This window comes from Nothoprocta perdicaria, unplaced genomic scaffold (genome assembly GCF_003342845.1).
Source record: "Nothoprocta perdicaria isolate Ctin4 unplaced genomic scaffold, notPer1 scaffold_34, whole genome shotgun sequence".
Classification (NCBI taxonomy): domain Eukaryota; kingdom Metazoa; phylum Chordata; class Aves; order Tinamiformes; family Tinamidae; genus Nothoprocta; species Nothoprocta perdicaria.
Genome location: NW_020455577.1, coordinates 4,989,183 through 5,016,446, shown reverse-complemented (window position 1 = coordinate 5,016,446; position 27,264 = coordinate 4,989,183). Strand labels below are relative to the sequence as shown.

General features: G+C 36.9%; 1 protein-coding gene across 3 annotated transcripts in view; it reads right to left on the bottom strand.

The window, feature by feature from the left end:
* Positions 1–26,880, bottom strand: part of COL11A1 (collagen type XI alpha 1 chain) — a 130,491-nt gene extending 103,611 nt beyond the window's left edge. For all 3 annotated transcript variants that reach the window (XM_026043864.1, XM_026043866.1, XM_026043865.1), the window contains exons 1-4: positions 26,766–26,880; positions 13,158–13,325; positions 10,468–10,681; positions 8,205–8,367 (exon numbers count right to left, since the gene is read on the bottom strand). In XM_026043864.1, the coding sequence (XP_025899649.1) occupies positions 8,205–8,367; positions 10,468–10,681; positions 13,158–13,325; positions 26,766–26,880 (660 nt within the window). The remainder of the gene's footprint in view (positions 1–8,204; positions 8,368–10,467; positions 10,682–13,157; positions 13,326–26,765) is intronic.
* Positions 26,881–27,264: the final 384 nt, after the last annotated feature.

Genomic DNA, 27,264 nt, shown 5'->3' with positions numbered 1-27,264 from the left:
CTGCCTGCCGCGGCTCTGCACGGAGGGAGGCCCTGCGCCAGCAGCATTTACCTGCTGAACCCAGAGTGGCTGCTATTGCCGGGGGAGTTCACCGAGAAACAGATTTAATATTTGGTGACTCATATAAAAAGTTTCCTCTTTTCTCCTCCTTCAACATCTGCTACACAAATATCCCCCCCCAAATTATTTTTATATATATATATATTTTTTTTTTAAATAAGTTTTCAATTTTTCTTTCTTTGCTTGTTTCAGTACGTGATGCATTGACTATGCTGTCTCACCAGTTACTGAAGAGCTTTCATCTCACATCAGGTCACCAACATGGCACAGAATACTCCACATATGTTAAATCTACAACTGTCCCTTTCCTAAATGTGACTCAGTTCTTCTGTAGTCACTGGTCACATTGCACAAACCTTTGAGACTTTTTCACCAGACGACTTCAGCTTTCACAGATTTTTTGATGATAACCACTTCACTCTGAGGTTGAACTTGAGCGCTGTAAAGTTCTTTGTTAATAAATTGTAAGTATTTAAACTGGCACTACTTTAAAAGCTGGAGTAATGAAATTTGGCACATACTGATCTACCTGCACAAATCCCAAGAATTTTAAATGATTATAGTTGAGTCGCAGATTGTTAACAGTTCTAAAAGTCTCTAAATCAACACTGAGGTATCTAAACATACGCATATGTAAATAATGTTATTCCCACATAAAACTTGCGTATAAAAAGAAGCCTCACCAAACAGAATTCAGAGAGCAGGAAAGAGAACTAATAGGAAAATACCAGAACAGAGAAGTTCAAATATACGCAGAATAAGGCAGCTGCCCATTTCAATAAGTTCCATCCCTATTGAATTGTCATGAACTACCCTTTTTTGGAGCTCAGAGTAATCAGGCAGCTTCCCAAAGCTCCTCAACACGTGCTGTCCCAAGAAAAGAGAAGATGGGAGATTTTAACAACACACGTAAGTCTGAAAGCAGGTATGCACTGAAAATAATAGTTACCTATTCTAACAAGCTCAGCTTAATGAAACAAACTTCCATGCAACAGGACTGGTGTAGTATCATCATCATCATGTATTTTACTGTAAGATGAAGAGATACCAAACAATGCAATGTAGTAAGACACAACTTTCAAATTCCTTTTACCATTCACAGAGTTCGAACAAGTACAAATGCAATAAGGTGACAAAATTGGCTAATGAAACCCTTTTCCAAAAAATTGTCAAAATGCCTGATACTTATGTGAGTATCTAATTGTGAGCATAAATCTACCTGGTGTTATCTAGATGGTACCATACCAATACCAACCTGCAATTGCTATAGATAGTAGGAAAAGAGCTACTAGCTGTTAAAGAAAGCTGGAAAAATAGAAATACATGAGGTGTAAGAAAAGAAAATTGCAATGGAATAAGGAAAGTGATCAAGAGATCTGCGTGTTCCCAATGTCATGTCTAAATCTGGATTGGAATTTGTTATCCACAAATGCAGAGAAAGACATACAGATGATATATAATGTGTTTTACAAGTCCTATGTTTGATATCCCCGGTTAGTCAGCCTTCCACCAGGATTCAATGTAATAGGTAAGTGTGACAGCAGAGAGCAGAAGCAGGGACTTTATGCTGAGCTACCAGGCAGAGTCTGCAGTGTCATTTCATTTCCTATGGCCACTGAGCACTTTTCACTTTATAACAGAGTGTATGTTCAATTTGTGTCTTTGAAAAGTTCTGGAAGTTGGTTTAGCCATTAAGAAGAATGTGCTGCCCTACAGGATATTTTTGTCCTGGATTACATTTACTGTACTTTAAACATTGTTTTGCAGATATATATCACTACTTCCATATTAAAGATAAGAAACAAGGTGAGATAAGGTAAAGATGAGAACAAGGTCTCTGCCTTTGTTACTCTCAGATGAAGGTGAACATAAAACAAAGTATTTAAAGCTACCTACAATTAAGCATGTAAATATTTCTTGTGACTAAAATAGGTGAATTGGAAGTCTTAAGTTTTAGTCTGGATTGCAAATGCTTTGTTGAAAAACATACCGAGTTGATATGAGAGCCAATTCATAGCTCACTATGCCAGATGATGCGTAGCTGAGTGATCCACCTTAGTACAGAGTAGAAATAATTAAAGGGATGCTTTAATTCCTATTAAAATTAATTCCTTCAAACTAATTGTTCTGCAATGAGGAATGTTGCAGCTAGGGTTTAGAAGTGTGTGGTGAATTCTTTCCTTGATATTCCCTCTGTGGATACCTCGCAGCAGAAGCGTGACATTCCCGGATCAGAAAGGGGATACGCGTGGGAGCACTTCCAGCTTTTGTTGCCGAACACACCTCACCGAGCAGCCCCTCACAGGAATGCACCATCTGCACTGAAAACACAGCCTGCTCATCTTGAAATGCATCCTAACTACCAATGTCTATAACGATTTGCAAGAAAACAGTAGATTGACAGTTTCTCCTTATAAATCCATTTTTCAGACCCTTTGTTCAATTCTGTAGTGGAAATAAGGCAAGTCTCCAGTTGCTATGGTGTCTGACCTGCACAGTGATGTAAATTAGGCAGGCTTTATAGGTATGGAAGGCATTTTATCATTATATGCAATAAATGTAAATAGCTCCTTTTTACCTTAATTTTGACTTCATAAAGTCTTTGCTCTATGTCTCTTCTTGAAACAAGGAAGCAAATTCCCTTTGCGCTTTAACTATGTAATCTTGCAAATGCTCTTGCTCACTAAATATAGTCTATTATAATAGGTCTACCCTAGTGCAGTTTCTTTACACTATTTATCATATAAAATACTCCATCATTGATAAAGGACATCTCTAATATTACCTGGCAGTAGTATTGAAAATACTAGAAATGTGAATTCTTTCAAGACTGTAAAAGCAATTGTACTATAAGAAGGAATCAGAGATGAAACTATTGCTTTTTTTTTTTGCAGTATCTAACTTCTTATACTCACTATATGAACTCATGAGAACAGCATCAGTTAACTTCGATTTTCATATGATAGTTAAACTAAAGATTCCAGGGTGGAATCTTCAGTAAATTCGAGGAAACCCTAAACTGTGTCTACGTACCAACTTGCTCTAATTAGTTATGTGACAGTAAAGGTACAGACTCCAAAGAAGAGAAGTCTAGACAGCCTGGATATTATTACTACAGAATTTAGAAAAACCTGCTGCAGAATTCATTTAATCTTCCTGCAAAGATTTGAAGGATGAAGAGTTCCAGAGGGCTTTAATATAATATTCCATAACCCAAGCCCATTGCATAATATAGCAAAAGAAAGACATTAAAAGTCTGCCAGACTGAAACACTGTAAAAGCAATAAATTCTGAAAGCAGAATTCTGTACAGGTCAAAATTTCCATAGAAATACATGGCTTCATGAGTCTTTGAAAAACTTACACTGCTATACATTCAACCTCATTAAGAAATGGTTGGTATGTGCAGTCATAATTTGCAACCTTCTAAACATAAAGGTTCTTAAATCTGTAGCAATTTCTGGCTGTGGGATGTTACCATAATACTTATGTATGCAACATGTGTACACAGCCTACACAATATATGAACACTACTTAATACTGTGCAGAAATAGTTCCCTGACAAAAAATTCATAAAACTGTGTCTAAAATCCTAAGAAGGACATCCTATTTTCTTGATGCAACACAGGGAAAGGTTTTCAATTGCCATTTATCTCCAAAACTCCTTTATTCTTTCTTCTCTAGAATTTAGACGTGTACTACACAGTATTAAATGAGGGGATATTAAATCCCATTTGTAGAAGGAGAAGCAGCACTACTTGAGCTTAGACTGTTATCTCTCTGCTGCTGCTGCTGTGTTCTTCACAGAGTACACACACACGTGAATGGCCTTTTGGCCATGTGAGGGATGCTCATTCATCTGAATGGGTCTATAGATTAAATCATATAGTTATCAAGGTGTTCTCGCTACATCTTCAAGTGCTTACTCAGGTATAATGTATTTAGGGAGTTATATAAATGATTTTTAACGAATCAGGTTAGTGTCTCATAGCAAAATCTCCACCTCTTATTAACTAGAATTACTCCAAGTTGTCTTGTAAACTCTGCACAGTCTAAACTTTCTTTGGCTTCGAATCAAATTTTTACATACATCAGGAGGTTTTTTTTTGTTATACTCATTTACAGCAGACTGCATAAAAGAGCATTATATCAATTTGAAGGAAAACATCTCTATAGGGAAATCTCTGCATAAAGACTTTATTAGGTAATAACTTATTATAAAATACCTGTTGTATTGTTCACACTAACAGCACTAAATGAGGAATGACAAATCCTTAAAGCTGGCAAAGAATAAAAAGATCCCTGCTATTTATCAAATATTTAAGCTATGGACATATTCCAATGGATATACTTCAAAATTGTTCTACGAGGTACCCTGTACAAGCATCTAATTCCCCCTCCCTCCTTTTTAAAATATATATATATTTGCATACTTATATGTTTTCTAGTCAATAACTTTAACCCTTTCTTCAATTCAATATCCTGTTTGTGGCATTACATCCTTTTTCATAATAATTGATCATGAAAAAATATACCAGATTAGCACTTACATTGAGTGACATTCAGGAGAGCAACTCCTAATAAAGAGTTCCTCATAAAAAACAAACACAAAACCTCAAAAAATATTAGGCAAGTCCTTCAGATAAATTTGCAGAGAGACATTCTTCAGAGGGACATGTTTCAAACTGCTTTTAAAAAACACCTATCAAATTTAGCACCAGTAGGTTAAGCTGCCAAAGAATATTTGCTGAATATTACAGGTTAGCAGTTTGGTAACCACTTATCACTCTCTTTTGTTGGAATAATAGTCAGCCCTTTTCCTCCTTTCACTGAGGTGATCTACCTTTTGGATAGAACACACGCATTTGCAGCCTCGAGCAAATGGCACCATTAATGCACATGCAACGTAATTTTACATTGAGCATATGGAGAGACTTTTGTAATCTGACAGCAGGCATGTACCTTAGTTTTCAAAGCAACATAACAGTTGCTTAATAAATTCAAAGTGGGCTTTATTTTTGGACCTGTCAATTTTTTAGTTTTGAAGGTCAGATTCTCAATGCATAACAAAGAAAATATAACAACTAAATGCAGTGCTGGGCAAGACTGGAGTTCAGGATAATGACATATAATAATATCTATCCTGACCTGTATATATAAAAGATAAATTCATAGAGGTCTAAATATGCTTTTTAAAGGAAGAAGAATGCATCTAATTGGATAGAGTACTGTTTCTGACAGTGCTGACTTCAGCTTTTAAACGAAGTGAATTACCTTAATGATGCAACTGTTCTATGCAGCATTATGCAATGCTTTTTGATCAGATTCAGGAACAGAAGAAAATCAGCTTGACAACTTCAAGAATTAGGTCACTGAACACTGAGATTCTGGGATTTTTTTTTTTATATAGAGGTCCATTACTTCAAAATTTTAAATCTGCTTTAAGTTTGAGTAGACACAAGCGTACTTCATAGTTCCATGTGGCTGCTATAAAAAGCATCAATGTTATCCAAGATAAAACAGCCTTACAATATTTATCTTTCTGATATTCTGTGCTAGCAAGTTCTAATAAGTGACTACACACAAGTATGACTTAGGTGTTTCGTGCACATAAATTAATAAAGGCATTAAATGTCATACAGAAAACTTTATCCTACGTAGCTTTAGTCTTAGACACTTAAATAAAGTTTCATAAATAAATAAGTCCACTTCTGGTATTTCCAGCACATAGAGTGAGATTTACTGTGTTATTATGTGTTTGTTTAGTTCCCATTGTGGTCTGAAGGTGCAGCATTTTTCACAATATGTAATACAAACAAGCAGCCACACGGTACCATCTCCCATCCATTTGTGCTACCACGAATGAGCCAAGCAGTATGTTTAAGATAAAACGAGGAGACTTTCAAGCAGCAGAAGAACTCCAGAGGGTTGTTCCAAACTTTAGAAATTTAGCAGTAAAAACTAAATATTAGTACCACCTTGTGAATGAGCCAAAAGGAATTCCATCTATTTTTAAAAAAATAGCAAAAATGAGAAGAACTAAAAAAAAAAAAAAAAAAAAAGAATGAAAAAAAAATTATATCACAGTCTGCTTGGCCAGACTTCAGAGGACACACATCATTAAAAACATGTACGACACACGTGTTTAACTATTGAAGGACATTCTAACTTCCTATTTTCAGCATCTGCATTTTAGTAAAGATTCAAATAACTGAGATCATATGAATAAACAGAACTATGGTGACTTTACAGTAAAAGAGAAAGCAGAAACCAGCCCCAAAAGAGGCTCCTGTGTGTAAGGGACTTCAGACAAAATGCAGCCTCCCAGCTATCACAATAAAGGCCTGGCAAGAATGTAGCCAGTTTCCCTACATGAAGTAAAAAGAAAAGGGGTCCAATCAGTTCGTTAAGGAAACTAATCACTCAAGAAACATGGAACTCTCCAGTGATGCTGCAAATGGTCCAAATGTTGCTGTTTGCAGTGCTAAAGGTTTACATCCAGGCTGTGATTTGACACTACAAACATATGCGCTATTTCTTTTGCGAGGTCATAGCCATTTCTACTCTTATGGGTTTGAGCTGGACATGAAGCGTCACTACAGAGGACAGACAATATCATAATCATAACAGCTTCAGAGCAGAGAGGTCCCTAGCATCCTTCTGTTCTGCTCCAGCACAGCAGCCAATGCAGGTGATCAAACCACGCAGATTTCCCTTTCATCAACGTCATCAACGATTCTATTTATTTTCAAACAACTATGTACGGACATTTCAGCAATTCTAAAATTTCAGATTGTTCTTTCATTTAGCAATTATACAGAGTAAAAGAAAACCAGCAGTGCCAGTTTAGGTATGATGCACTTCCCTTCTTGATAAGCTTTAGAATGGTTTCAAACCATGTAAGATCAAGGTAGAACCTCCTGCCTTATTTCCATTAGAATCTAGTCTCATAAGACACTAAAAAAACTAACAGTTTATTTTTATTGCTGATTTATTTTTGATGATTTTATTTTTGATTTGTTTTTACTTGCATAAACCAATATTCTACATATTTCAGAAATTTATTGCCACATATAGAAAGTGAGCCAAACTGCTCACCCTCTCCAGTTAAAGTATGTAATGGTAGAATTCAACTTCAGATGCAACATAATTTCTACCTGATTTTCAAGCTATATGGAGGACTATAGACAAATTTAGGCTGTTAATATCAAAAAAGTGTGTCTTATTGATTGACCTGTTAAATCACACCAGAAATTTCTCTGTTTAGAAGGCTCAGGTTTTGTCAAGTTCATGAAAGTTCAAGGAACTGATGCCACAGCGCTACACTTGAAATTCATTTTTCCTCTTTTGATACCTATGCAATTTCTTGAGCACATCTGCTGCTTAAGTCTAGGAATACACTTCTACGCATTTATAGAACCCAGATGTTCTGCATGCAAAATAAGTTAACTACTGATCTCCACTTTTATTCTTATTGCTCAATTTTGACGGTTCTGGTTGCAGTATAACAATATGATAAAAGAAATAATGTAGATTTAGACAAGCTTCATTACTAGCTTGTAAAAGTAATTGTTGACATAAGGACTCTACCTAGAAAGGCCTCATGACTGGCAGTCACATCCTTCTGTAGAGGCAATTCACCCTTCCTATATTTACTTCTTGGCCAGTAGATGATGGAAACATATATATATATCCTTCTTGCCAAAGTATGCTACAGTTACTGGAAAGACTAGTAAGTGGGGTAAAAACAATAAAAGAGGTTCACATTACCAGAAGAAGAAAAAAAAAATCCAACACACAAAACACCACACAATCACACACCTTTCCAGATCCTTCTCTCTCTCTCAAATGTTGTTAAGTACAAATAGTTATAATTGTTTGAGACACAAAATTCAAATGATTTAGTACCATACTATTCAATTTCAGCCAAATTAATTATCCTAAATACCTCAGGTATCTCAATATCAGGTAGAAAGATAATAAAAGCAAATCCTTTCCAGGCACAACATAATCTAAAAGCCATAAAAAAACATTTTCCAACAATAAAGGTAGTTCATTGTTCTATTTCTCTTTCATGTCAGCCAATCCTAACAGGTTCTGCAAGTCAAATCCTACTAAGCATTTCATTTAAATGTTGATTTTTACCTCAAAAACTTCTTCATCCAGAATCCTAGTTCCAAATACAGTGATGCCATTGGTATCCACAATTGTTTTGTCACTTCTTTCAAGGGGTTTTGTTGTTTTTTTGTTACAGTCAACAATCATAGTAACACTTTTTTTTTCCACACTAATAGCTACTCGATGCCACCTATGGAGAGAGACATATTTCTGCTATAATTTCCATTTCAAAAACAAGAAAGTATGCTTATTACAAGATAGTTTATTACCAATTGGGAGGCAGTCAAGTATTTTGGATAATGAAATTATAAAAATGCACCTGCACATTATAAACCTGCACTTTTATCCTTTCTTTCACACAAACACCACTGTCTAAACGATATTTTGGCTATTTACTATGTAAGCTCTGCTCCTTAACACAAAGGAATCTGATCCAAAGGCCACTCTAAGACTCCTATATTTGATGAACTTCATGTTGGTCTTCTCTGAAGTTTTAAAGAGATTTTATTATTGTGAACGTGTTTGGTGTTCCAAATTAATTAAGGAATTACTTGGGCAAAAATATTTCACCCAAGTGACTGGATGGTGAACTCTTTGCTATCTCCAGTTTACTATTTATGCTCTGTAGTTAATCACTAAAATTTTATGAAATTCTTTCACTTGCCTATTTTCAGCAGCTCCCATTTATTAAAGGTTCTCAGAGGTTCTTCAAAAATGGACAATGGTTCCAACATTGATGCAAATGCACATACTTAGAAATGCTTGCCAATATTCCTGCAACTATAGCTCTGCCTACATAACTCACCAAATAAATAAATAAATTTTGGACAATTTGCTGAACTGGCAGTTTACTATATGACAGATGACATAATTTAGTGAGGTTATCTGCAATGACAACTTCAATATCTCAGAGCAAGAAGTTATATGATAGTTTATAATCTAACATGGAGTAAACAAGTCATAACATCTTTGATAGACAAGGGCAAGAAGCATCAGAGTGATTGTGTCACGTTGGTAAGAGGCAAAAGGAAGGCTGGAATCAAATGATTTTAGTGGCATTTCCTGGCACTAACAGTGTCTAAATCAGAGACAACTGTGATTATAGTTAAAAAGAGCCGTATATCAAAAGGAACACCTCAAAGCTAATGCAATCTGACTGCTAAACAGTATCACTGAGCCAGAACACTAATTCTGTGTTTTCTCTGGAATGTGTTAAACATTCTCATTATAAAAGCAAACTGTCTATACATCCTCAGGCATATTAGGTGGTTCACACTTTTTTTAATGTATCTTATTTTGAGATGAAGATTTTTGCCCCGTCCATCAGAGAAGAGCTGAGTCGGATGAAAATCACTGCTTAGCCATCAAGTATGCAGAAGCTGAAAGCATGAAAACACAGCACAGCCTGCGGACTGGACTGATTACCCTTGATTTATAATTGCTGTAGTCTCATTGTAGGAAACTGCATACAACTACACTCATTTTGATTTCTTCATTTCTACTAGATTCTCAGCATTTTGGGTGATACTGTGAAGTTTGCGTCAAAGCTTAGCTGTTTAGAGGAAGCCAGTGTAAAGTCTCCTGTTTTGTTCTACTATATCTCCCCGGGAAATGCATCTGTTTATTGGATTTCATGGTATAATTTAGTTTGGGATAACACAAAGGCTAAAAGACAACTACATTTTTCATTTTTAGCCTTTATAGAATTATACATATGTTTTTATTTCATTACAGCTCAATTTATTTGCCCCTTCCTACCAAGTTGTTTTCTTTTGCTTTAATATTTCATTCTGGGTAGCTCTGAAGGCTGTGGCTGTTCTCTCAGAATTGCGGCAAAATAAATAAAAAGGTCTTTGAAAGGATGAATATTCCTTTTAAAGGAGCAATAAAGGATGTGAAAAGCATCAGCATGGCATTCCTCGACAATGAGTGCATGTCCACAAAGGGAAGATACAAGATAATTGTATTTAAATGCAATTTGTGTTTGGGACTATTCCCCTTTCCTGAGGGCAGAGTATGAAGTTCTTGAAACTCTTCAAAATAAGACGTCTTGGCTGTCTTTATTTGTAGCTATGCAACAGTTGTAGAAATGGTTTTCACTGTGCTGCAAAGATCGCTCGATTTTGTGGCAATCCTGTCTGGCTGGCAATTCCCTACTTGATTGATTTTAGTATTTAGGATGTCCGTCTGCAACAGCCATATCGTCACAGACACAGTGGCTGTGTCTATTAGGTACTATTTTCTATGTCGTTTATTTATTTTATTTTTACTTTTCGGCACTGACACTTACTTGCCATCAGCAATGTTAACGGTCCTGAAAAGAGGATAGTCTTCTGGGGCAGGTTTTCCATTTTGGTCTTCAAACAGGAAGACAGGGGATCTACCAACTTCAACACCTATTTGCTGAATTCCTTGCTCATTGTAGACAGACAGAAGGAAGGACTGGATACCCTTTTTAGGTTTTACCGTCATTAATATTGAAAAGTCTTCTGGAAAGTCTCCACCTGTTTGAAAAGATATATACTGTTACAAACTTGGAAAAAGATTTAAAAATATTATGCATATTTAGATTCCGCTAAGGTACAGAGGAAAGCACGGAGGACCTGCATCCAAACTGCTTGTTGGTTTCATTTTTTTTCCCCCCTGCAGATAAATATATTACATTAGGTTATATTTTTTTTTTTTTGGTCTCACTTCACTCACTTTACTTCCCAAAAGATTTGCAAATCTATTTTTAAACAACTCTTACCATTTAAGTTTTATGAATTTACATGAGAAAACAACATATATAAGAAATGGAAAAAAAATTTTTGAAACTTTAATTATTTTTAGCAATTCAAGTATGCTCTACAATTGCAGTTAACAAGTATTGCTATTACAGCAAATATATTTTCAGTCACTTGATCTACCTCAAAGACCACCTGTTTTGGTTTCTCTCTTACAATATAAAGACACATGCACACATGTACATTTAAAATGTTCCAGTGTTTCCAGGACTATTTTGTGAATGACTTATTTTCTTAAATCACAAATATAGTTTTATTTAATGGCAGTTCCAGGAAAAAAACAAAGAGTAATTTTTCCATTTGTTCCCTGATATTTTTACTTAGAGAGGCATAAAATTAAAAGCAGCGACTACGCATCAATCATTGTTAACATTAAACAACTATGAATAGACAAAAATAAAAATGGATACTGCTTGTCCATAAAGAGGTTTGGACTCAGTACTACTCCTGTTGAATCTAATTGCAAGTCTGCACTTGACTTGAAGTAAAAGTTTATTCGGCTTAATAACAATGAGTGCTAAATTGAGATTCTTGCACAGAATATACCCCACACCAGCAGGGCCTCAGAGTTTTGACATGCTAGCAATAGAGGGATTAGAATCTAGCTGTAATGCTGACATACACCTTTTAAAAAAAAATTTACTTTTTTTTTTTCTCCTCGATGTTTATAACCACAACTTTGTGCACATGAGAGTACAGGCAAAGCATTCTCAACCATCTTAATAAAAAAGTTTTAAGAAGATATTATAAATCATATTTTAATGAATAAAAGTATGAAATAATTTAAAATTTAAATTAGATTTAGGAAATCTTTTTTTCCTTTGGAGAAAATGTAGGACTCTTTTAATGACAGGCATTGTGGGAAAACTGAAGTTTCTTCTGAAGAACAGTTGTTTATGGCATTAGCTTTTTAATTACAATATGAAACCAAAATACATTAAAGTGTCATCTTTAAAAGGATATATTATTATAAAATGGGAAATCCTTAGTCTTATATTTGTTGTATAATCTGCTACAATGCTGTTTTAAGTGCTCTCTACCTTTTTTTTTTTTTTTTTTTTTTAAAACTTTGTGCAACTACAAAGATGCCTACAACCATGTTTCTCTTTATAGTAAAGATCAACCTATTTAGGCCAAATAAGATCTTACTTTGAAGGGATCAAAGTTCACTACAATAAAGGGGAAACATTTAATTGACTGATGTAGTTTTGGTTAACATTTTCAATGATAAAGTAAAGCTGTCCATTTAATTTATTGAATTAAACTATTCATAGGTCTACTTTCGGTAGCCTTTATTACAGAGCACTAAGTAAAATCTATAGAGTTATCCAAACATCTTTAAGAGTATTCTCTGAATAAGAAGTATTTTTTTTTCTTTTTCTCCTTTGGGTGGGGAAGAGGATTCTTCTTCCACAAAATTTAAATAGTAATTACCCTAATCATGTCCTAAAAAATGTTTTTAGGTTCCCTCTGGAAGCAAATAGTAGGATGACATTTTCCTATTTCAAGGTTTTGTGATGGTTTCCTCCTACATAGCAAGTAAGCAATGTTTTTTGTTCCTTGCACACATAGAAGAGCTGCAACAGATGCACGAAATGAAGCAACTTCATCCCAGTTGCAATGCAGAAACTGAAAACATTAAGGATCATGCCTAAATTAAGGTTGTCAATGGCTATAGAAATGTAGATGTCAGCAAACAACATCAGATACTTGTTTATTCTGGCACTCAAGAACCAAACAAGCAAATTTTGCTATAAGCTGGCAGATCTCCTCTTGATGCTGCTACAGTTTCATTCAAGCATGAGTGTAAGTTAACTCAAGCTCCTCCTTGGGAATGTCTAGATTCTCAGGCTTTGGGTTAATGGAAAGTGCTTGCTCTCTTCTAAACTTTTCAACATGTCAGTGATTCAAAATCAGTTTTCGATTTTCCACTACAAATCAAGTGAACAGATGAGCTAAGTGAAGATACAATGTTATACACACACACACACACATACACACACATATATTCTTGGAACGATTTTACAGTCACCAACTACAATTCATTTCTATCACTGCAACATCGCTCCAAAAAGAACTGCTTTCAAGTGGACTCCTCCTGAAACTGATAGGTGAAAAACCATTCCAGGCACCAAACTGTGTGAAAACAACAGCAACAAGAAAACAGAGAGCAGTGGCTTTCTGACAGTCTCACCTGGGTACAGCTGCTTGGTTGGGGCACTGAGCTGCGCAGTTTTTGAAACTCTGTAGGCGACATCTGATCCTTTCGAATCCCTTCTATTTGTGCAAAATCCTGCTGTTCTTGATACTCCTTCCGGCGAGTTGTGAAATTCTAATGCTTTTAGCACATCAACTGGTTCAGCTGAAAAAGCAACACAGATAACAACAAAATGAGTTACTCATCTTGCATTTTTACAGTATGCAGCCTTTAAAAGGAAATTAATTTCATTGCAAAAGCATATGTGTAACCATAACAGTAGCTGCATCCTGCTTTGATTTATTGCAGATAACTCCTACACAAGAATATTGTTTTAACAGGATTATTCATTGTTCAAATATGTAGAATTTCATCCCATCCAGTATAGTAGTTATGAGCAAAGTTTTGAACAACTTGACCACAAATTGAAAAACACTGTTACCCAAACGCAGGGAATTTTGGTTAGTGAAACTTGCAACACACATTCTTTTAACAAGTGATTTCTAAGGAGTGGAACTGATTTAAAAAGCTTGCACAAAAATTTCAGTGTTCAGCTACAAATAATTTCAGTGTTCAGCTACAAATAATCTGCTGCCAGTCCTATCTGTCCTTTGACATTAAGGCATATTCTGATTACATATGAATGTCTTCTCAGCCAAAGAGATAAGGAAGAGGCCAATTTCTTCCCTCATCCTATCAGCAGGAGAAAACTTTACCTGTTTAGCCTGCAAGGAGTGAAAGGATTGGTGAATTATTTCCACCTTCACTAACATCAGGAGAAGGTTATTTATATGGAGAGACCATAGTTAGTTTGACAAAAAGATTTGCAGAGGGGTTTATCTTTAAACAGAAGACCAGAGGCAGTGACTTAGTGGGATGACTATTTTCTTTTATTTGTATCTAGTATTTGCCTGGGTTAAGATTTTCTTCGGATCTGTACTGGAGATGGCCTAGATGGTCCCTGGAGAGATATGATATTCTTTGTTTATAGTATATAGTTTGTTTATAGGGTTTTGCCCAGAGTGGCCTTGAAAACCTCCACGCATGGAGATGTCAGAGTCTCTCTCACAACTTGACCCAATGCTCAGGTGTTGCAAGGCTGAAAAGCACTTGCTTGTATCGAGCCAAGACCTCCCATTTTGGCTGATGCTTGTCATCTTGCACCCTCTATGCAGCTCCATAGAGCACAACTCTTAGGTACCGAAAGGCTGCCTTTAGGTGCTCCCTAAGCCTTTCCCGCTCCAGGATACACAGATCACCATTCCTGCCATCTCTCCTCACAGATAAACCATCACCATAGCAAAAGGGTGAAGTATGGAGGGACAAATACCTCAACAGAGACAGTGACATGATGCAACTTGCTTACTAATTATCTTTTCCCTGGGAAATCTTAGGGTGTTCATTCCCATACATGCCTACAAACCTTGGCTTCATCAATTTATTTTTCTAAATGGAAACAGAATTTTAACTGAGCATCTCCCCACTGGGACTATGCTGCAGTCTTTATGTTGGCAAACTTTATCTGGAAACATAAACTTTTGGATGACTTTCACTGTTCAAGTAGGGAAATTTGCTCGATAGATGTGTCCTTTTTCATGTTTTTTTGAACCGCACTGTGGCATTAACTATAGCTAATTCATTTTCTGGTATTATTCATTTTATGGAGTCAGCAAATGTAAACTTTAGACTCAAAATCCCTCGTTTGTGAATGTTCAACCACTTGCGTATTTACCCAAGTCAAACAAAGAGAAAACAGAGGCAAAGTGATAAGCTGAGGAGAATCACTGACCGAAACATCTGTACTCATTTTGTTACTATTTGTACAGTTCTGGTCAACATTACTATTTCCCCCCAACACTGCAACATCTCAGAGAATATACCACAATGATTTTTATCAGTAACATATGTGAACAAAATTAAGTTTAAACAGTCCATCCTATTCACCTCCTGGCACTGCCAAATATTAAGTGGTCAACTTTGTGGTTAAGACTAACTTCAAATAATACCAGAAATGCACACTTCAGTTCTGATGTTTTCTACGCCAGCCTAGGATGCATATAACTTTTTACATCTTTAAAACCATTTTGAAAAAGGTCATTTAAACAATTTTTATGAATTCATTCAAATTCTTGCTTTCGTTTTCCATCAGATCATGTCATCAAATACAGATTCAACAGGTAAATTTTGTTAAAATTGTTAAATTTAATCAATGCTATAACATATGCCTGAGTTAGCTTCACAATTCAAATAAAAACTACACATCCTACAGAATCAAGTAAATTCATTTACACACTCTTAAAAGCAAAAGTTTCAAATTCTGCACATTGTTGTAACATTAGCCCTACCTCTCTATTACGTACTGACTAAACCTCATACCCATTTTCAGGAGAAATGTAATGACTTGTACTATAGTCACACCATACACTTCCACAGATATTAATGACCTGAAGAATTTTCAAACTATTTTCTGTTAATTGATGGATATCTCTGCAACATTTATAACAATCTGAACTGGTAGAGTAATATAGAAACAGACATGGGAAATATCAGTACAAATTCCAAAGGGCTGTATAAATCAACCGCTGCTACATTCTTTTTTTCCTTTGTTCTTTTCCATAATTTGTAGCAGATTCTTACTCTTTATTAATTTTTAGAGTAACAACTACTCCTTGCCTGGTTGATTATTCATGAGTATTCACCAATGAACAGGATTATTCCTTGCTCCCTATTACTTCTGCTGCTAGAAAATTTCAAGTCAAAAAACAGAACAGCGATAGAGTAGAGCACTTTTCAAATCATAAATACCAAATAATCATAATAGCAATCCAGAACTGGCATTTATTCCCTCAAACTTCAAATCATACAACTTAGTAGCATAATATTAGAGTCACTTCACATGATTTCTGGATAGAAAAGGCAAGGTATATGAAGTAACTGAAGCAAAATAAAATAACATAAAAAGATAGTTTATATCTAATAATAACATGACTGATTTTATAAATGCAAGCCCTGGATAACAGCAATTGCTTCCCTAACGTAGGTAATAGATTTCAGGTAACCACTTTGACGGATAGCTAAGAAGTGGTATGGTCCTAAAGAAGATCTTTAGGAAATTCACCAAGTATGAATTTTGATACGTATCTTTACCAAAAAACTGCTTTTGATAGAAATTGACAGCACTCAGACATGCCTATGAAATGGACTGGCTAACTGAAGTTGTGTCTCAGTTTCACATATGTTTTTGCAACGCTCTTGGTTGTGTCTTTATTTATCCCAGTCGTGAGCCCCATGAGGTGTCCAGATGAGGATGCAGCCAGTGGTGCATCTGCGCTGGGAGGTAGGAGGCATGGAAGTCTCCTCTCAGATCTTATTTTCATCTCTCTCAAGATCATTTAGTTTGCCTAAATGACTTTACTCAGTAATTCAATTCTCCGAATAATTTTCCAAGGAAAGAAATAAAGATGACAGCAAGTTATATGCAGAATATATAATGCAATAGCTCTGCATTCTTCTGCTTTGGTGCTAAGATCTGGGGAGGTGAAGAAAAATCTAATAACCATCACGCAAAAGCTGTTCACCAGTTGGGGAATGCAGCTAAATCTGTGGGCAAAACTTAGTCACCAGCTTTCAGAACCAGCCTGTGTTTGCACAGAAGACTTGCCAGAGATTTACTGTAAAACTTGGCCTCTTCATGCAGATGTTTATTGCCACACAGGACTGCTGCTTGCAGGCCACCTCCTACGGGCAAGGCAGCCAAAACCCTCAAATAACTTTTTGGAAATGTAAAACCTGTTTGCCAGGGCAAATCATTCACTTTTAGATGAATTTCTCCTGAGTAACAGACCAAATTCAAACAAGACATTTCCAGTGCTGTTTGTCCATTGGTAGGACCAATTGCAAGGGATCATTTTGCTCCCTAAACAGTCTCATGCAAAGCCTTGCAGCTTATGTCCTTGATTCAGAAAGGAAAGGATTTAGAAAAAAACACCCACAAATTTCCCTTAGATAATGGGCTATACAAGAGTTCTCATAGCAGCCCTTGGATATCTGGTAAGATCAAGGATCTTTACAAACCATTTTTTAAGACTGAATTGTGCAAGATAAAATCATGTGTCAGAGTAACTTTCAACATGCCAAAGGATTAATTCATTAGCTATGAGTGCCTTGTTTTCAAAGGCGGGGAGAGAAAAAAAAAAGTAGTGAAAGCACAAGATAAATTTAAAGATGCCCAAGTGCAGAAATATGTTTTAGCTCTTAATATTTAAACTTAGAGCCAAATTCTGGTCCCATTATCAAAGTATTACTGAGATAATTTTATATACTCAGTAACCTTTTCACATTTATACTGGAATGGATGAAAACCTACCAAATGCAACACCAAAGTCCTATCTTATCTTCTCCCTTTAGCTTTCTCCTACATGGATTAAGTGGAAACCATGGGGACAAACAGAGCCAGACTGACAGAGATTTAAAATCTTCTAAGCTACTCCAAACAGTTCTGAAATTGTGCAGAAGTATTTTAAATAGGAAAAAACAATAACAAACAAACAAAAAACCCACTATGCATCTCTGCTGAAATTTAAGAATATGAAATATTGTGAGCTCAATAATATGATTCTGATCTATGTCTTGCCAAGTAAATTAGGAGCACCTACAAGTCAATGTACTTAAGTAATTGTGAATTGCGTGTTATATCACCTTTTATAGCACTATTAATACTGATACTGACACTACATATATGGATCAAATTCTTTTATTGTATAATGCTTAACAAGCATTGAATATCAATATGTTTATTCCTGAAATTAGGTGGAAGATGGCAAAATGGCATATTCTTAGTTTTTGACATGCTATATCATCTTAAATAATTTGCCTATTGGTTAGAAGCTATAAACCAATGCAGAAATTGGACTCCTTTAGTTGCACAATCTGTGCTGATGGCTTATTCACCACGAGACACCAAGATGTCCTGTCCAAGGGGAGGACTCCAAAAATTCAATTTTTTTTTTTTTTCATTCCAGTGCTTCTTGTAAGCGAACAGATGACCCTTTGGTAAAGCTATTCACATTATGAGAACAGAGAGAAGGTGTATTAAAAGTAATAGAGTTTGCTTCAGTATGATTAGGACTGGTTCTTGGCATTGGGATTTAAATGCAAGAGGAGATAATTACACCTGAATTGTGCTTAATCACATTTTCTTTGTTTACATATATGCTCTCTGTAACTGAGATCGTTGAAACTTAAGAGATCAATGACAGGCAAAGAAATTTCTTTATGCTTCAGCAGCTACCATTAAAATTCTGCTTTGTGATAAAACCCATGGACCCTCCAAAGCTAACTGCACAGAACACCAACCCTTCAAACTGTCCAGAACACCAACTCATCTAATGTGTGCAGAAATGTCTTTGCATCTACACCAGAGGCAACTATTTTGGATAGAAGGGTAAAACATGCATATATGCCTACTATACACACTCATACACACACAAATATCTTTCTAGCTAGAATTACCTTGTAAAGTTAATTGTCTTTAACAGCTTTGCAGTTATGAATAGGTTCTGATTCACAGCAGAAACTTTTAAGATTTACAGGTTTCTAACTACTGACTAATTGCAATGATGATCCTAAAAAAAGAGGTTTCCACATAAGTACTGAAGGCTTGTTGCCTTTGCTGAACATAGCAAGACTGATGCTATGTGAAACCAAAATATTGGGTCTATCCAAGGTGTACAGATATTATCTACCTCTGCCAACTACTGCAGGCAGCTTTCTGGCTGTAAAGTCAAAGGAAATAAAACCAAATGGAAACCAGCAAAATAACCTCTTTCCATATGATCAGTTTTAACCTAAGTTTCTTGAGTAATTCTCTTTTTGAAACAATTTTGAACAAGCCAAGGTTATTTTTTTAAAACATGTTCTTGGGCCAGAAGCATCTAGATTTTAACCTAAAATGAATTTTCTCTTTAAAACCAGAAGAACCATGACCCCTGAGTCTTGTGTACCAACATATTATTGAGAGAAAGAGAGAACAAATGGAAACAACCTCAGAATAGCAAGTGAGGTTTCCCAAATCAGTCTAGGCAAAACCATTAATGTAAGTGGCAGCTACAGTCATTAAGCACAAAGCAAATAGAGTTCCACTGATACAACTAAGTGAGAAGCTCTGTCCCCTGCCATTCTGGGCAGCTAATGTGCATATGTCAATCAATTTGCACTTAAGCACAGGAAGCACTTGAGCCACTGCTTCTTAGCATAAATACAAGCTTCCAATTACTGCCTCTTGCCAGTAATTTTAGTCTGTTCCTGTTGCAAATCATTAGGCAAATTCAGTGTCACGTTTGACCTAGACACTACTGGAAATTTTTGCAGAAAGTTTTCATCATACTTTTGCAGTGCTTCCTCAAAAATGACTTTTTTGATCTCTACGGGCTATTCAGTCATTAAAAAAAAAAAAAAAAAAAAAAAAAGTTTCTAATCAGCCTCTCCTATGTAAGGCTCTGTTTAAAAGCAGTTTATAGATCAACTCGAAGAGTGGACGCAATTCCCCCCCACTACTGTGGATGTCACTGAGTATTTCATGTCTAGCTTAGATCTTAAAGAGATCCAACACCTGAAGTGATCCTATCACTGTTCATCTCTGTGACCCTCCATACATGCTGATTGAAAAGGTCATTCAAAGGAGAGTTCTGTGATGCAAGTTTGATTCAAGAGCTATCCAAGAAGATCAGAATGGACAATTGTCCTTATCTGGGCAGTCCCATCATCTGAAGATTTCTCCTAGTGGAACTTTCTGCAAGTCACACACAAGCTTTATCTGGAAACTATTATAGCCCTCAATGTTTTTGTTGGTAATCCCAAACTTGTCATCTGTTCTCTTTCCACAAGTTGTACATCAAGAGTGTTTGCAGCAGTTAAAAGGCTGGTTGATGAATAAGTGAAGAAAACTTCTATTCCATATAGGAGATACAGAAGAAAACAGCCATCTCCTGCACTTTTGAAAGCAAGTGAAACCTTGAAACAAAACCTCTAGTACCATGATGGCACTAAGATGGCTGCTGTAGCAACCTTGGGCTCCAGAATTCATTCCCATCAGAGACTGTTCAGGGCATTTAGATTAAGCTTTTTTAAATCTTTATTCAAGTGCCTAATAAAGCCCAAAATTGGAAAGCCTGTTGATATTTAGATTTTGGACATGTAACACCTGGGTTTTAATCTCTTAAGTTTAAGAGAGCTCACGCACAAAGATCCTTCTCTACTTATCTACATCACTTATCAGATGCTCCCAGATAACATGGCAGCAGACATTTTAAACAGAAATAGCAACAAATTCAAAGAAAGAATTTCCTCTTTTACTTTACATCAATGTATCTTAGAAAACCTCAATGTGCCACTGTTTGCAATATCTTTACATACTTGTACTATCTTTAGTAAATGTCACTATTCCCTTTTTCAAATACAATAAACGCTATTGATTCTCTTCTCAAGTTACTGACACTCACCAGCAATACCCTTCTCTGGATTAATGTGAAATTGAAAATTCATCACAAACCACCACAGAAATACCCTGTAACGGAGTCACTAACTCATAACTGACAAGAGACAACCCTAGAGAACAGCTTAGTTTGCTCCAATAAAAAAAAAGTTATGTGAGATTTTTAGGCATAAGACTAGTGTTTCTAAATCATCATTATTATTTTACTTTATTTTCCATCAAAATATGCTTCATTCTGCCAGTAAAGTCTATTTCATTGGAAATCCTACGAAACTAAAACTGAGGAGTGTTAAAACATTCCTCTAATTCTAAACGGAGTGTTTGTAAAGCTTAGGCTGATTTTATTTTACTGTGTCAGATCATTTAAAGAGTAGAAGCTATTATAGCCTGGTAAGCTAAAATATGCATATTTGGTGGCTAATGATGAAGGGACTTTTTATATTTGTGTACAAGATTTTCCAAAAAAGACACCCATAGTTAGGTTTCTAGGTATATATTTAGAAACTTATATAGAAAGAAATGGCTGTTCCACAGTTTTTAAAAACCATAGTACCTATTAAAGGCATAAAAGCCTACAGTTAGTGACTTTCCTTAAAATTCTGAATTTTCATAACTAGCCCATTTTTTCATGGGTTAAGAGCTCTCTGTTTCTACAAGTGGACAGATTTAAATAGTACTGTAATAATGGTTTTTAAGTAACACTTAGAAAAGTCAAAAAGGCTTAATAAAGATAAGAGTTCAAAATATTTTTCATAAACAAGGAAAATTCTCATGAGGAGGTGGTTAAGCTTCAGTTTCTGCTGTTGACATCTAAGAACAGTGCTATTAGTCCAGAAGGAAAGTTTTCTTTGCAAGTCAGTTTTAAATAGGGATTTTGTCAAGTTCTTCTACATGTGTTTATTCTAGCTACCATTTGTCAAGCAATTTCAGCAGTTTTCCTACTGTGAAATCTGATAACTCTTTCCCCTCCTATTCCTTCTCCCAGATTAGCTCAATTCTATGAACAATTAGCAGCAATTTAGTTTACTAGCTAAACCCAAGCTTGCAAGAACATAAAGAGCTATAAATTCTGGTGTTGTCACAAACCATTAACAAGGAAATCTTTACCAGTAACATTAGAATTTGGATTTGTTACAGACTGTCAGTTTTGTGACATTTAGAACACATTGCAAGACCCTGTCAAGCATTACTACAGTGGTAAAATCCCAGGAGTGTGAATTGAGGAGCGTGTTACGTTCAAAAGGCTGAATTCATCTCCCAGTTCTCTGGGCGAATGAACCTTGTTACCCTCTCACTGCAGGTTTTGGTCTCTATGTCCCAAGCAGCGACAGCTCCCAGTCCTACTGGCCAGCTCAGCTCTTCGTCAAGGGCTTTCTCCTCAGGATATGGATTTCTGGGACCGAGCACCCCAGCATCAGTCCTGCAGTGCCCATCGTGAAGCTGCCAATACTTTTTATTGGCACTAGTCAAAACACTTCACAGCATTGGATCATTTTGTAGGCTGTAAATGTGAGATCCAGGGCATTTTCAAGATTATAAAAATGAATCTGATTAAGGTGCCCAAGCCTTTTTTCAGGCTAGATAATTTAATCACTTGGTACTTTTATTACTTGCTCAGCAACACTGATTACAACTGAGCATTTAAGATTTGATCCTGACTCCATAAAAATGTTTCAGTTGTTATCTATAAAGTACTGGACCACTTAATCATGTGGTGTAGAGCTGTATTGGCCCATCTGTTTACAATATATTAAGCTCTGTCTCAAAGCTTCTGTGGAGTTACTGCTTTTTTGCATCAAAGCAGATTGCACCAGATCTGCAGCACAAGTGTCTAACTATGCTGAGGCCTCTGTTAAACATCAAAAAAGTTCCTTTTGGACAGAGAGTGGAGGCAGTATTTCCAACTGTGAAAATCAGCAAAACAAGTATTAAATTCTTAGAGTATCATGTTTCTATTACCATAGCAAGAAGAGACACAAGCTAAAAATGTCATTGCTACAGTAAAAGAAAAGGTGTGCCCTCAGCACTCAAATATGAGAGAGTTGGGGCCACTTAAACCAAAGGTTTGTAGATAAACAAAGAGCTATTTAATCACAAATACTCGAGTCAGTTTCAAAGAGCTTTCAGATGTGAAACGCTTCTACATATTTAGCTCTATGCATAGAATTATGTTTAGAAAAAGATACACTAATGAAAACATTTACAAATAGTGTCATTTAAAATAATCCTATTCAAAAAAAAAGTTTATGTCTATATCTAAGCCATGGAATGTGAAAATGTTACTGTACTGGCACTGACGTTAAAGATAACACTCCTTTTTGACAACAAAACAAGAAAATTAACTGCAGTTCTGGGGGTTGATTAGGGGAATTCAATAGGATCAACCCCAGATCCTATTGAATCGGATTGAGCAGGAATTCTGCTTTAGCAGACATCAAGGTTGTAGAACCTTGGATGTTTCTTTTTCTACTATGCATGCCTGACAATCTGCCAGATTACTCTCTCTTGATTAGATAAATCAAGTGAGTAGATAGAGGTGTATGAATAAAACTTAGGCTTCAGTGAGACTTTAACAAGGCAACCATGATTTGACTCATTGCACAAGGAATTGAGCTGCCAGTGACATCATTCCCGGCAGGATCAGGGTCTTAAGTTTTTTTATCATATATTATAATACCTTTTTTCAATTGAGCTTGGTAGTGAACATTTTGTTCCCATAAGATCAGCTCAGCCAAGTAATTTCTATTTCACACAATGTATGCATTAACACTTTGACGTGCTCTGAAGTCCCAGCTCTAGAGTTTACAAAGGTTTTTACAACCCCTTATGTGTGATAATTTGTTGAAAGGAATTTAAGTTCTGCCAGCCTCTACAACTATTTTAATAACAAGGTCAACAATTAATCCTCCCATTTACAGCCTGTAAACTTGGTATTTAATACTGGGCAGTACAGTGGTAAACTCTCACTTATGCATTCATCTTTTTCTTTAAAGCCACTGTCCTCTACTGAGTCCATCCACAGGACAAATCTTTAACACTCCATGAAACTTCACATTCCTGGAACATGACAGATTTCTGCCAAACTCTACTTAATTTATTCTCCCCTATTACCAACAAATAGTCAGAACAACAATAAATTTACCAAAGTTGGACTGCTTTCTTCTGAAAAGAAGCAGAGAGCTTTACTGAGGAAAGAAAGGGAACTTCTTAATCTTGCTGGCAGATGGAAACCCTACTGTTCACCACTGTACAAAACAAATCTGGGAGAGACATAATTGCTCCAATGTGTTTTAGGTATAACTTCACTTCAGCAGTAATGTCATGCCTCTTTTATTACACTGCAGCCCCGCAGGAATTAAGGGCCTTATTTAGAGGAGACCGAATGGTTTTGGGCAAGATGATTACCATACTGAGTAGGACCACTCCTTTGCTACATTCTACAACTGCCACAGGCACTAGTTTTACCAGTAGCTTTCTCTTTTTCCACTTTTTCCCAGCAATCAGAAAGTACCATAGCATCAGAAAAGATTCTATAAGAAAGATTTTTGTTGCCTAGTAACACTCAAATAATAGGTGATAGAGAATAAAACCAAAAACAACATGTGTTTAAATTACACTTGTTAAGATACGCACAAAAATTAGTCAGGAAGTATTCATCTTTTCTGCAGAGCTAGTAAAAAGAAACAGCTCCTTTCAGCCTCAACAGTCCTTTATGGAATCCTTGCCAAATTTCCTTCAAAAAATAAATATCAAGAATAATGCTCTAGAGAACCTACCACACATATCAGTCATTTTCTTTGCCAGATGTCTGTTGAAGTGGAAATAATTGCTTTCCTTTAGAAGCAAGCATAAAAAAAAGCATTGACTTATATAGCAGACACATGCATGCAGCTCTCTTTTGCACTATGCAAGGAAGACAGGACCATTTCACCTGCTGATCCCTGGGACTCAAACAAGCTTCTGAGCTGGTACCACTAAGCTACTCAATCTAATCAAATCTCCCTTTGATTTTGAAGCTCACTTTCACTTACTTCAGCTATATTTACCTCAGAATCTGTTACATTTCTTCTATTTCTGAAGGTTAATGGCATTTTGTTACAAAAATCAGTGTACAAAAATATGCTACTATAAAATAAAGGCATGACAAAAGTGTTTTACATTGTTGCAACCTTAAAAGTGCATCTATACATTAAAACAGTTCTCTGTAGCTAACAGTTTTTCATATACATTTCTAATATAAAAATGTCTTTTTTAAAGGCTGAGTGGTCAGATATATTAAGACAGCTTTCCTTTCAGCAACAGTCCCACCTCTTTCCAGTGTAACTCACTACTATCAAGTAACAGCACTAGGTGCATTGCCATTCCTAGTGGGCCCAGCTCCGCATTCTTTCTGCACCTAGAACTCCCACTAGTTCCCAAGTATGTTTGGGGAAACACAAGGAACCTTTGTATTTCCTAAGATGACTGTAAAAAACACACAAAATATACTAGAAATCAATCTGCTTGTCCAGACAGATGTTTACTTGCACATGAGATACAAAATGCATTTTCAACATAGAGCTTCACAACTTCATTTTCAGTCAGGATTCCTAATATTATTTAGCACTCATAGTAAGAGTTAGATTTCCATTTCCTTGAAAAAGCTTATAAATAGTAAAAAAAAAAAAAAAAAAAAAAAAAAAAAAGTTATTTTTCATTTCTTACCCATGAAATTCAAATCAGCATCACAATAGTGCATTGATGCCAGGCTGTTACCAAAAATTTATAGTGTTGAAGACAAGCCACCTTGAGTAAATGAGTTTATTCATTCCAAACACATTACAGAGATTTTATATTAAGGGTGAGGAAGGGGAAAGAAAAAAAAAAAAAAATCAAAGGATGTCTTTTAAAATACTGAATTTTGTTTACTTTTGCCAAGTCATAAAGCAAATATTTTTGCTAAAAAGAGCTGCTTAAGATTTGGTGGGCCCAGAGCTGACCAAATATGAGTCACTAATTTTCCCATTCAGCTTCTACTTCTCTAACTTTTTCTATCTAAAGAAGAAACAACTCAGGAGCCCAATCAGAAACCCTCCACACCCCCTTTCTTGGTCCTATGAAAGGCACCTTTTTTATTTTTTTTTAAGGTTGAAAGAAGAAACTTGAAAAAAAGTCAAGAATTTTAGGAATTTTTGAGGTTTCTCTAAATGGAACAGATCCTGTTGTCTTAAGATGAATTCATTACTATGTGATTAGCACTTTATATGAATAACCTGTTTAAGTTGCCTTATGTAGATGCAAATTTATGAAAGCCCATTCAAAAGATAGTGGATTTAATGGAGTTTATATGGTATTTATATTTTATAATGATATTTTACCCTAATCAAAAGTTGCATCATTTACCTGCTTTAGCATGGTGTTTGGTTTCATTTCTCAGTACTTTCTCACTCCTGCTTTCAAATGAGAGTCAGTACATCCCATTTTTATCTCTGAACCACTTTAAGATAGATTAGAATACATAAAAGACCACTCAGAAGCATCTCCCTTGTTGCCCATTAGGGAAATTAGGTCAAACGCTGCTCCCGCGGCAGTCAATGGAGAGGCTCTCTCACTGACTTCAATACCAGAGCAAGCCCTAGGCACGCAGCTCCCTGCAGCTCCCAAGAAAGCGGGACTCCAGGAAAGTTGAGGTACTAAGTTCTGCTCGGAATGACTCAAACAGGGGAGCCGGCAGTTTTCTCTTTCTGGAGAGCCCCTTGTGTAGAAAGGAAAGGTTTATAAGCAAGCCGTGCTGGGCATGGGGTTCTTTGTCTGCGAGGCCGGCTCGCCCCGGCTGTCACCCCACGGGAGCCCGCGGGGATGCGGAGGGCGCCGCGTTCCCACGTGTGACCTCGCGGCGACGGGGCCCAACGCGACAGCGCACGAGGGTCCCTGCGGGGAGAGCCAGGCGCGCCTGGGGACCCAAGGAGCGGGGCTCGCACCGGCCACCTGCCCCGGGAACTTCTTCACCCCCAGCTCAACCCTCAGCCGCGCTTCAGGACTTCGGGCCGGGCTCCGTGCTGGAAGGGAGGAGGAGCAATGAAATAAAATAAAACATAAAACCGCTCCGCAAGCGCTGCCCGCGTGCTCCTTACCGCCTCGGACCTCGGCGGCCCGGAGGAGGAGGGTGGTTGCGATGAGCAGGGTGACGGCGGGGTCCCGGAGCCACCTTTTCGTTTTCCACCGTGGGGACCATCTCTGCACCTCCATGCTGCGCGCCCGCGAGTGCCACTTAAAGCCGGGTGCCTTCGACTTGTACCAGCTCCGTCCCTTGCACGGTATTCCCAGGGTTTCTCCTACGGAGCCATACGTGAAATGCCCAGAGGGGCGGCTGGGGGCGGCGGGCTGGGGGCTCCCTCGCTCTTCCCTCTTTACTCGGCCTCGCGCGGGCCCCTGCGACCCGGCCTCGCCGCTGCCCAGCCCTCAGACTGAAGGCGGACGAGGGGCTTTAACCGCACTGCCGGCAGCGCCGCATGCCCCTAAAGGCTTCATCCCGTCAGAGGGCTGGGCGAGAGGCTCCCAGCGGCCACCCCCGGCAGCCCAAACGACGAAGCCAATCGCGCGCCGCCGCCCGCCGCACCGCACCGCCCTCCG